This window comes from Bombina bombina, chromosome 7 (assembly GCF_027579735.1).
Source record: "Bombina bombina isolate aBomBom1 chromosome 7, aBomBom1.pri, whole genome shotgun sequence".
NCBI classification, from domain to species: Eukaryota; Metazoa; Chordata; class Amphibia; order Anura; family Bombinatoridae; genus Bombina; species Bombina bombina.
This window is the reverse complement of record NC_069505.1, coordinates 378119191-378132460: the sequence shown is the minus strand read 5'-3', so window position 1 is coordinate 378132460 and position 13270 is coordinate 378119191. Positions and strand designations below refer to the sequence as shown.

General features: G+C 40.1%; 1 protein-coding gene across 1 annotated transcript in view; it reads right to left on the bottom strand.

Moving 5' to 3' along the window:
* The window catches only part of SYN2 (synapsin II), a 759797-nt gene that overhangs the window by 90743 nt on the left and 655784 nt on the right, over window positions 1-13270 (bottom strand). Inside the window, exon 10 of the mRNA XM_053721097.1 lies at window positions 13100-13252. Within this exon, the coding sequence (XP_053577072.1) occupies window positions 13100-13252 (153 nt within the window). The remainder of the gene's footprint in view (window positions 1-13099; window positions 13253-13270) is intronic.

Here is a 13270-nt window from a genome sequence, read left to right as displayed (position 1 = left end):
TAGAGTGTTTTTAGAGTTACAGACTTCCAGTGACTCTGTCAAGATTTTATTGACTTTCCTTGGGGAAATACTTTCACTCCTGACTGGTGCTTGGATCACCTAGAAGCACCTTGCAGAACCTGTTGCGTTCCTAGGTATTTTATGTGTTTTAAGCATACCTCATATGTTTGAGGGTTTTAAATGTATGTGGTCAATTGGCATTTTTACTTATTTCTGTTCTTAATAAAACTGTATGACGCTATGGGGGGCGGAGCCGGCTGCTGCCATGAGTGCAGCGTAAATCCGGAGCTCCGTGTTGGCAATCCCTTAAATCCTAATTATCCCACTAGAATTCTACTAGAACTAACTTAGAGGCGACCATAAAGATCACTAAAGCACTGGGGACCATAGATATAGCCACAGATCTGAAGCACACAGAAGCTAAGGGCACACAAAAGCTGCTGAAGCCCATCCTGCAACAGACCCGGCCGGATCTCCTCTCCCCGGTAACCGGAGCATGCCGACTGCTCCACAGTTCACAGCTAGAGGCTGATCTCCTCCGGATCACACCCGAACACATCTGTGAGCAGCAGACCAACCTTCCCGCCGCGGCCAACACGAAGGGCGCGGGAGCCTCTTCAGGGGTGAGCCGGCTGCCACTGCGGCCACAACACACTAGCCGCAAATACATTTGACAAGTACCCCTTAATAACTTCCCCAACTACCGCACCACCCTGTAAGATAACACCCGCACACCTACTTGGGGGATTCCGGCGAAGGAGATCATCGCCCTTCACATAGGCCATAGAGCTTGTGTTGCTGAGGGGAGGAGAGTCTTCCCGGAAGTACGCTGGCCGCCATAGAGGCTCCCATCCCAGCCGTGCCACATCTGCCGGCAATATACTTTTAAAAAAAAGGAAAAAAAAAAAAAAAAAAGCAACAAGCACCAACAGGGACAACATAGGGGAAACTTCACAAGCCATTCCCCCAAAACTGTTAGGACAAATGCCACTTAAGACTAGCTGCTTAAAGGAGATATAACAAGCTTTGAATGGGGACAAATGTGGCACAATTCACACAGTTCATAACCCCCTCACACACATACAGAGGTGCTCAGCTCAATAAAAATATTGTATACCAGTGTAGAGAGCTGCGCATCTGCAAGACCATCATATGGTGAGAGCCATAGATCAGGAGGGGCTATAGCAACTATATTTACATAACGCCTTTCGCTCTGTCTTCTACATTTCACCCAAAAGAGATCCCTCATAACACGTCAGAAAGAGGTGACACTGCCCTGGAGTTTAATTAAAACAGAATTCACAGACCACCTTTTTATAACGAATCTACTCTACTCATAGGTGACTTTTGGGTGGGGGCACCCGCTGAAACATATATCTGTCAATTTACTGAACACCACTGACCAGTGACAGCATCCTGTGATCATACCTAATAAGATTTCTTACAACCTGCCCCTCTGAACCAGCCACCATGACATCCAGACGGCCAAGACAAGATAATCCCCTAAAAACACCTGCATTAAAAACAGCCAACATTTCTTCCTATATGCAGACAACGGATACACCTGAGCCAAGAGATAAGAGACTTTCTACAGAACACCAACCCTCATCCATACCTACATCACAAGATGAAGACACCAACTTTACTTCAACAATCCTTTAGGGCCTACCCTCAAAACAAGACATCGCGGACATAGTCCGCATGTGCATCCGTGAGGAATTAACGGGTATGAAACAGGACATCCATACCATAGGGCTCCAAGTGGACTCTCTCGAAACCAATCAAGATGAGATAAAAGAAGATGTCCAGTCTCTCACTGACCAAGTCACCTCACACCAAGAAACCATCACCTTGCTTCAAGAAAAGCTGGAGGACTTGGAGAACAGGAGTCGCCGAAAAAACATAAGGATCAGGGGGGGTTCCTGAGAATGTTCTCCCGCGTGACTTTCCAGTCTATCTCCAATCTTTATTTCAACAAATAAAAGAATCGGCATGCACTACAAACACGGGACATCCAATGGGTGCGAGCCCACAGGTCTCCTTAGACCAAAGCCCCCCAGACACTGCACCTCCAAGAGACATTATCATTCGCTTTAAAAATTTCTTAGAAAAGGAAATGCTCTTGAATCAATCCAGAAAGTTGCAACCAATCAGATTTCGTGGCAATGTTCTCCAATTCTACCAGGACCTGGCCACACAAACACTACAGCGAAGAAAGGAGTTCAGCCCATTAACCACTCTCCTCCGCAACAAAAAAATTCCATACAGATGGGGTTTCCCCACGCAGGTCTGGGGTGCTCAAAAATAACACTCGCCTAACATGCAAATCCCCAGAAGAGACTGATTCCTTTTGCAAGCAATTGGGGATAGACTTCCCATCGGATTCTGCCACACAGAACAAGCCAGGACCCTCAACATCAAGAAACAACAAGGACCCACCCACACCTGAAAGGATTGCTGCGGGGGGACAGGGCAAAAGTTTTACCCAGCCACGGTCTCCCCGTATCCACCAAATACCTTCATCTGCTCCATTGCAAGACCATGACACCTATAGAGACTCAACTCACTGAACTGTTGCGGATCTTACTATTTAGAGCTGAAGAGACGATAAGTATACAGAGGCCGCCTCTTTGTCTCCTTGTCTTTTTGTTTGTTTGTTGTTATGCAATGTTTTGTATTATCAGTTAAATATTGTTAATTTTGTGGAAAGATACTTCCATACCCTAGCGATAACCATTCAAGTAGATCATTGTGGAAAATGTCTTTGACCTATACAACTGATAAATATTCTTGTCTTATATACACATTAGGCTGTTATTGATAACTGCAAATTTAAGCTAAACCCCCTTTAAGCCCCGCTAAGCGAAACAGCTACTAAACATCCAAGTCAGAAAACCCTTTAACTAACTCTTAATTGTGGGATTGACCAATATGGGTATATCTCAAGGGACAGCCAACAATTTTCCCTTCCCGAACGCTCTCAAAAATGACCTATATTAGGCAGAGAGACAGTTTTTGTTCACTTTGTTTAATATGTTCAGTATGTTTGTTATGTTTTGTTTTCAGAACAGATGGTTTTATTGTTACAAGATGTATGTTCTTTTCTTTGCAATTTCAACACTTGTTACAACGACCACAACCACACACACAACCCTCGAGCCTAGTACCAATTCATGCCCTACCATTCAAATTCAACACGAACCACCACAGCATTACAATGCTAACACCGACACATGACTCAGCCCCTCAATTGACCCTCCTGACTCAGAATGTAAAGGGATTTAACTCGCCACTAAAGAGATCAAAAGCCTTGTCCGATTTAAAAAAGCGACACATAAATATACTCTTCCTCCAAGAAACGCACTTCAAAACACACCATATACCCAAGTACTTTGGGAAGCACTTCACCACACACTTCCACAGTACAGGTCCGAACAAAAAAAATGGAGTGAGCATCTTAATACATAAATCCACCCCATTCACCATTATCAAAAGAACGGCAGATAGGGAGGGCCGATTCTTGGGCGTGGTGGGTCTTCTGTATGGGAGACCTATAACACTTATAAATATATATGCTCCCAATACCCAACAACTTCCTTTCTTTCGCACTATGTTTACAAAGATATTAGACTTAGCCTAAGGCCCAATCTTTCTATCCGGTGATTTCAACGTACCCATACAGCCCACTATCGACAGTACTAATGCAAACATTCAAATTCCCCGAAAACTTTCCAGAACTATTTGGCAAGGAATGAAAGATATGAATCTCTATGACACTTGGAGATTCATGCACAGGGAGAGAAGGGATTACACCTTCTTCTCCCACCCCAACAAATCTTATAGTAGACTAGACTACATCTTTACAAACCAGAATGGTCTCTCCCACATAAACAGATGTGACATAATTCCCACTTTTTGGTCAGATCATTCATCGGTCCAACTTAAATTCACCTGGCCCAACATCCCTCATACCCCATACCAATGGAAAATGGATGATAGCCTTCTAGACCATCCGGACCTAGTCCCAAAACTAACTACATCCATTGGGGAATATTTTGCCATAAACTCACGCTCAATTGATGATAAATTTGCTATTTGGGAGGCACATAAATGTGTAATTCGTGGGGAACTAATCAAAATAAAAGCCCACCATACACAGACCTACCGCGAAAGATATAACAAACTCACATCAAAATACGCACAACTCGAATACACACACATGAAATCTCCAACAAACACTAATATTCTAACCGAAATCCAAACAATCAGAGATGAATTAGACAATTTCTTAGACTTGGAATACCAATCTCAACGCAGAAAAACCAACAGTATGTTCTATTTTGAGAACAATAGAGCAGGTAAACTCTTAGCTAGAGCGCTAAAGAAAAAAAGATTCAAGTCTTATATCCATGAAATACAGAACCCAAGAGGGAATACACTCCAATCTACCCCAGAAATCTTGCAGACCTTTCATGAATACTATACCTCACTATACAACCTCCAAAAAGAAAATCCCACCACAGACCACCCTGTTAAACTTGCCGAATACATCACAAAACATCCAACACCAGAACTGACGAATGATCAAAAGAACCAACTTAATAAGCCAATATCCTCACAGGAAGTCCAATCAGCCATTAAAACCCTGAAAATCGGGAAGAGTCCTGGGCCAGATGGCTTTACAGCCAAATATTTCAAGACCTTCTTAGCAGAGCTATTACCTCACCTCACCACAATGTTCAATGAAGTGGCTGAGGACAATCCTTTCCCACCTTCTATGTTAGAAGCTCTGGTAGTAGTGCTCCCGAAGCCAGGAAAACCCTCAAATACACCTGCAAATTTCCGCCCCATCTCCCTCCTAAATTTTGATGTAAAACTTTTCGCAAAGATCATAGCCACAAGAATAAACTTAATCTTACCCTCAATCATACACACCAACCAAGCAGGCTTTACACCCTCTAGAGAAGCTAGGGATAACACCACCAAAATACTGGACCTGATGGAATATACATCTACACAAAAACTCCCGTCAATATTCCTCGCCATGGATGCAGAAAAAGCCTTTAATAGGCTAGGCTGGTCATTTCTAAAACAAACCATGCACACATTCGGCTTCCCCCAAGAAATTATAGGGAAAATATTTACCCTCTATAATAACCCACAGGCCAAAGTCAAATTAAATGACACCATCTCACCCCCCTTTAAAATCACGAACGGAACCAGACAGGGCTGCCCGCTCTCGCCTCTTCATACTAGCAATGGAGGTGCTTGCTATACATATCAGACACAATACCGACATCCATGGAATAGAGATTGGACCCGCAACATATAAAATAACCTTGTACGCAGACGACATCTTCCTAACGCTAACAGACGCCAAGACGTCGCTACCCCCCCCTGATAAAAACACTACAAACATATGGTACATACTCCAACTTCAAAATTAATGCCTCGAAATCTGAGCTATTGGCCACCCATATACACCCAAATATAATAGACACCATCCAGCAGCGGTATCACTTCCGCATACAACCGGAAGCCATCAAGTACCTAGGGGTGTATATCTCACCATCCGTAGAAACCATAATATCCCTAAACTATAAAACCCTTAACTCGACAACCCAAGCCACTCTTGGATCATGGAACCGCAAACCTCTTTCCTGGTTAGGAAAAATCAACGCAGTCAAAATGATAATTTTACCCAAAATTTTATATTATCTGCAAACTCTCCCGGTTCCCATCCCAGAACAGCTCCTATTCTCCCTGCAAAAACAAATTAACTGCTTCATATGGTCACATAAAAGACCCCGTATTGCCACCTCCACTTTGTATCGCCCAAAAGAGTTAGGAGGGATCGGAGCCCCAAACTTGACGCGTTATAGACAGGCAGCTTTTCTCATGCGAATCGTAGATTGGTGCAAACACAGTATGAATAAAGAGTGGATTCAAATAGAACAGTCACTCTCAGATAAACATTATCTGTGTGGGAACTGCTGGATTCCCAGTGCCCAACGTAAATTATTACACACCACTCCCAGGTTAGTACATGAAACCTTCAGACAATGGGACAAAATACTTCAGAAACACCCCAAAATCTCCACCACATGCTCTCCCCTGACACCGGTCAGTAAAAACACACCGTTCTCATCTAAGATAAAGTCTACCGTCGCAACTCATCCCACCTCCTCTTTACAAAGCTCAGTCCCACACTACCTTTTATATAAGGATAAAGCGATCCAACCACAACAGGCAATATGTGAAATTCTAGGAACGCACTTCCACAACTGATACACTTACACACAGTTGAAACACTACCTATCCACGCATCCCCTCAAACCCCAACTGCAAAGGCACCTCTCTCAATTTGAAGCAATATGCTTCCACCCTCACCCACAAAGGGGAATCTTATCCTTAACATATAAAATGCTATCGCAGGAATCCCACTCGATGCCCCCCACATACGTAGCGAAATGGGAAGAGGATCTGGAAACCACTTTAGATCTATCAGACTGGACAAGCATTTTCCAGCAGATGACGAAAGCCTCATCGTCCATCTCAATTTTAGAGATGAACATGAAGCTATTAAGCTGATGGTATTACACACCGGTCCGATTACACCATTCATTTCCCAACACGTCTGCCATGTGCTGGAGGGAGTGCGGGGAGGTAGCAACCTTTGCACATATCTGGTGGACATGCCCGAAAGCAATTTCCTTTTGGCACTCCCTTAAACCAGAAATTGAAAAAGCTCTAGGCACACCGCTCCCACTCACACCCTGGGTCTTTCTTTTCAATAAATTCCCGAAAATCCCTTGCAAACTGAAACAAACACTCCTCACCATCATGATCAACTCTTCAAAAAGGTTAATCCCACTTAATTGGAAGAGAACAAACCTGCCATCCCCGGCAGTCTGGAAAATGAAAGTCACTCACTACCTCCAATTGGAAAAACACCACTACACCCGCGCCAAATGCATAGAAGACTTTCAAAATATAACATTTCTATGGGAAGAATATGTAAATAGCTAGCAGACGCATACCCCTGACTTCTCCAAACCCAGTTGACGTAACACATTTATACAGAAGGGTCAATCCATAGTACACAACAGAAAGGGGGGCGACAATGTCACTCCACTCATAGTCACTCTCCATTCGCAGACACCGGCAGATTGGTACTTTACTTCTAACCCAACCTTAATAGCTAAACTCGAGTCTCACTACTATAAATATGACTGTATAACTGTAACAAAGTTTTATTTTTATTATTCTTGTAACAGATGTTGTCAATTTGAATGTTTTCTCAATGCTTTTCTATGTATATCTTGGAAAACTCTCAATAAAGCATTTAAATAAAAAAAAATGTGCCCTTTTTATGTTTCTTATTCTGCATAAACCACCGGACTCACGGAGGAATTCTTAACAAGCACCTTCCCGGATCCATACACCATACTCCAAGGGGAGAAGAACTAACAAATCACAAGATACCACCGTTAGATGCAGCAACTTACCTCATACGATTGAGGTATTTTCTAGTAAGTGCTATACCTACCGGTCACTATTGTGTGATTTTACTTACATCTCTGGACTATCACTATTTTAATGTGCGCTTACAGCACTTTAGCAACTTCTATATACTGCACTGTTCTATTTGTATTTGTATTCACATTTATTTTTGATTGTCACTTAATATAATATTTTTAAGTTTGGTTATTATTTCAGTTTTTGAACCCTTTACTTAGCGCTATCTCAATCCCCCTCTCCCATATATATTTATGTGTTTATATACTGTATATATACATATTAACACATAAACATATACAGGGAGTGCAGAATTATTAGGCAAATTAGTATTTTGACCACATCATCCTCTTTATGCATGTTGTCTTACTCCAAGCTGTATAGGCTCGAAAGCCTACTACCAATTAAGCATATTAGGTGATGTGCATCTCTGTAATGAGAAGGGGTGTGGTCTAATGACATCAACACCCTATATCAGGTCTGCATAATTATTAGGCAACTTCCTTTCCTTTGGCAAAATGGGTCAAAAGAAGGACTTGACAGGCTCAGAAAAGTCAAAAATAGTGAGATATCTTTCAGAGGGATGCAGCACTCTTAAAATTGCAAAGCTTCTGAAGCGTGATCATCGAACAATCAAGCGTTTCATTCAAAATAGTCAACAGGGTCGCAAGAAGCGTGTGAAAAAACCAAGGCGCAAAATAACTGCCCATGAACTGAGAAAAGTCAAGCATGCAGCTGGCAAGATGCCACTTGCCACCAGTTTGGCCATATTTCAGAGCTGCAACATCACTGGAGTGCCCAAAAGCACAAGGTGTGCAATACTCAGAGACATGGCCAAGGTAAGAAAGGCTGAAAGACGACCACCACTGAACAAGACACAATAGCTGAAACGTCAAGACTGGGCCAAGAAATATCTCAAGACTGATTTTTCTAAGGTTTTATGGACTGATGAAATGAGAGTGAGTCTTGATGGGCCAGATGGATGGGCCCGTGGCTGGATTGGTAAAGGGCAGAGAGCTCCAGTCTGACTCAGACGTCAGCAAGGTGGAGGTGGAGTACTGGTTTGGGCTGGTATCATCAAAGATGAGCTTGTGGGGCCTTTTCGGGTTGAGGATGGAGTCAAGCTCAACTCCCAGTCCTACTGCCAGTTTCTGGAAGACACATTCTTCAAGCAGTGGTACAGGAAGAAGTCTGCATCCTTCAAGAAAAACATGATTTTCATGCAGGACAATGCTCCATCACACGCGTCCAAGTACTCCACAGCGTGGTTGGCAAGAAAGGGTATAAAAGAAGAAAATCTAATGACATGGCCTCCTTGTTCACCTGATCTGAACCCCATTGAGAACCTGTGGTCCATCATCAAATGTGAGATTTACAAGGAGGGAAAACAGTACACCTCTCTGAACAGTGTCTGGGAGGCTGTGGTTGCTGCTGCACGCAATGTTGATGGTGAACAGATCAAAACACTGACATAATCCATGGATGGCAGGCTTTTGAGTGTCCTTGCAAAGAAAGGTGGCTATATTGGTCACTGATTTGTTTTAGTTTTATTTTTGAATGTCAGAAATGTATATTTGTGAATGTTTAGATGTTATATTGGTTTCACTGGTAAAAATAAATAATTTAAATGGGTATATATTTGCTTTTTGTTAAGTTCCCTAATAATTATGCACAGTAATAGTCACCTGCACACACAGATATCCCCCTAAAATAGCTATAACTAAAAACAAACTAAAAACTACTTCCAAAACTATTCAGCTTTGATATTAATGAGTTTTTTGGGTTCATTGAGAACATGGTTGTTGTTCAATAATAAAATTAATCCTCAAAAATACAACTTGCCTAATAATTCTGCACTCCCTGTATGTATATAAGCATACATATGTATTTACACTTTGCTGCCTATTGCTGCGTGACTGACCCCCTTCGCTGCAATTCTTCTCATGCTGTGTCTCACTGCATGAGAACGAGGCTCTGATTGGAGCCTATGGAAACGTGCTCTTGTGAACGCAATGCTTCTGTGCAATGCAAACATGAGGTCGCCTTTACATTGTACCTAACTCAAAATACCAGCACACATAATATATACATACATAAATACACACACAGTCACATACATACACACACACACATACATACACACACACACACACATATGCATAAATACACACACAGTCACATACATACATACACACACACACATACATACACACACACACATGCATAAATACACACAGTCACATACATACATAAATACACACACAGTCACATACATACATACACACATACATAAATACACACAGTCACATACATACATACACACAAACACACACACACACACACACATAAATACACAGTCACATACATACAAACACACACATAAATACACACACAGTCACATACATACATACACACAAACACACACACATAAATACACACACAGTCACATACATACATACACACAAACACACACACAAATACACACACAGTCACATACATACATACACACAAACACACACACATACACACACACACATAAATACACACACAAACACACACACACACTTTAATAGGGTTCATTTATCACAATTTGGCGGAGGAAAATCAACCCGGACTCATTTGACTGGTTTGATTGACAAGCCTTGTTCTCACGAGCAGTCGCCTTCTTCCGTATTCAGATTCTAGCAAAGCATTCGAATGCCCATACCTAAAATCTAGCCCTCAACAGGAGTTTAATTGATACACTTCTGAGATGAGAGAACAAACTTTTTATAAATTTTTATCACTATCATAAGAAATTAATAATAGCATTAATATTATCATGCTGCTGTTGCGGTCATCACATGGTTAATTTACAAACTCACGTTATGGTATGGCTGAGTCAAACTTCATAGATAGAAATCATATTAAATCGGTGGTCATGAGTTGAATGCTAATGGAATTATTTGTAAGGTGTAAATGAAATCACTTTGAGAAACAAGGGAGACAATATAACTAGTGTTACTAATTATTAAAAATGTAGTTCAGACTTAACAAGGGCTGAATCACTGAATGCTCAAAAGAAAAAATGCGGAACTATACAACACTGCAAGATCTCTCTCATTTCTGTATGTGGAGAGACAAGCCCAGTGCAATACAGCACTTCATGATATGAGAGTTTTGTTACACTTACACTTTGTAATTTGTATTTTATATTACTTTACACTTTAGATTTGGTCCTTTCTGTATTATTGCATTTAAGCTTTACACTTTCTATTTTAGATTTAGATCTAGCAGTGACTTTGAAAATTCTGATTATGTTTTTAAAATTTTTGTGTTACATTAAAAGGCATGAAACCCAAATTTGTAAACTTACATTCCATTTTACTTCTATTATCTAGTTCTGTTATCTTAGTATCCTTTGCTGAAAAGCATACCTAGGTATTCTCAGAGCCCCTGATTGGCGGCTGTAAACATATGCCTCATGTCAATGGTTCACCCATTTGTATTGCTGTTTCTTCAACAAAGAATATTATCAGAATAAAGCAAATTAGATAATGGAAGTAAATTGGAAACTTGTTTAAAATTGTATTCTCTCTCTGAATCATGAAAGAAGATTTTTGGGTTTCATGTCCCTTTAACAAATTAGGATGATACTTTGTATATTTCTGTGTATCTTTTACAAATAAATTTGTATTTGCTCCTATGTAAGCTAAAACTGTTTCAGAAAGTTGGAGGGACAGGGCAGTTCCCTGGGCTGAACAGGAGAGTTCCAAAGGTATGTCTGAAGCTCTCTTCTTGGGAAATTTTGTAAGCATTTTAAACAAGCAGGTCTCACTTATTTGTCTCGCCAGCTGTATGCAGGTGAAGTTTGCTCAAATACACAATTCACAATACACTTGTTTTAATTAACAGAAGAGTATTATATACTAAAATATGTTATATTGTGGTGAATATAGTTTTTAGTTTAATTTGTAATTGATGCAAACTGAGTCTTTATATCTGCCCAGGTGTTGTCCAGTTACCTTTTCTCTACCATGTGAAAATGTTTATCCCAGGGAGCTTCATTACTTTCTATGGAAGGCATCTCTCATCTCTCTGGGACTTCCAGATTCCTTCATTTAACTTAGAAAATTCAGTGAGTTCTGCCCCTGTGAAGTCTGCACTATAATTTCTCTCCAAAATAGAGAATGTTTAATAATCTGGCCTATAGAAAGTAATGAAGCTCTCTGGGAAGCTGACAGTTTTACAGTTTTAATTTAAATAGAAGAAATGCAATGTAGTTTGTAAAAGATACATATAAATATACAAAGTATGAAACTAATTTGTTAAAGTTACACAGAAACTGTAAAGGCAATCATTAGAATTTGCAAAATCACAATCCTAATACACTGCTGTATACAAAATAAAATCTAAAATAGAAAGTGCAAGTTTAAATTAATGAAAGTAAATCTGAAGAATAAGTGATATAAAGCACAAAGTGTAGATGCAGCAGAACTCTGTCATGCAGTGATATATTGCACTGGGCTATAGCAAAACCTGCAGTGCAGGAGAATTATTTTAGATCATCCTATCTGAGCAGCGACGTTTTTGAACTCAGGCCCTTAGTGACAGCAATGTGAAATGAGCCCAGATTATTCTGAAACTGCTTACCGTGCCACAAGATATGTACCCCCAGTCCATTTTCTGAGTGCAGTCCTTTGCCATATTTTGTATGTATTCTCTATTGAAACCACAGCTAGCTAGAGCTAAACTCATAAGTGTAGGTTTATTAAAAGCCAGTATGAAAGTCTGGAGTTATAGACCCATGTACTGGAAGGGCCTTTTGAGTTGGTTATAGCTGTAGTTAATCCTCCAAATGAATGTCTGCTTGATTTTAGGTTGTTTAACTTACAATGCCATTTTATTTTTTTTAAACGTATTAGTATCTCACTAGATAATATTACTAACAGTGTAATGGTATATATGGACAACACAATGATATATTTCAGTAAGCTTTTCCTCACACACATTTTTAAAGAAAGATGTTTAAATTCAAATACAGTATTATAAACTCGAGTGGCACCTCATATTTACCAAAAAGAAAAAAAAGCTTTATATAATAAATGATTAAATGATTAGTGCTGGATATTTTAAATAAGACTGCTCTTAAAGGAACAAGAAACTCAAATATTTTTTCATTATTCAGATGCAATTTTCAATAACTTTCAAATTTATTTCTATTAACTAATTTGTTTTGTTTCTTTTCTATCCTTAGTTGAAAATTACACCTAGGTAACCTTAGAAGCCGATAATTGGTGGCTACACATATATGCCTCTTGCTTTTGGCTTACAGCTAGTTCCCAGTAGTGCATTACTGCTCCTTCAACAAAGGATTACCAAGAGAATAAGACAAATTAGATAATAGATGTAAATTGGAAAGTTGTTTAAAATTATGCTTATCTTTATCATAAAAGAAAACATTTGTGTTTCATGTCCCTTTAAGATTCACAAGAATTATTTAGTAAAGCGTTGGCTCCATCAGTAATAAACCACATCATACAGACATACTTTGTAAGCTAAATAAAGTACAATCATGTTTGTGTCTCTAAAGGCTGCGTACCTGTTGAGGCTGTTGAGTTGCAGATGGTCTTACAGGGGAGGGAATAAGCGTTTTGGACAATGTCTGATTCATCTTGTTTATCACAAGCTCAGCTATGAGTTGCCTGTCTTCCACTTGATGATCACCAATTACTGGCATTGTACAGTCCATAACCTGAAAAAGAAAATAAAG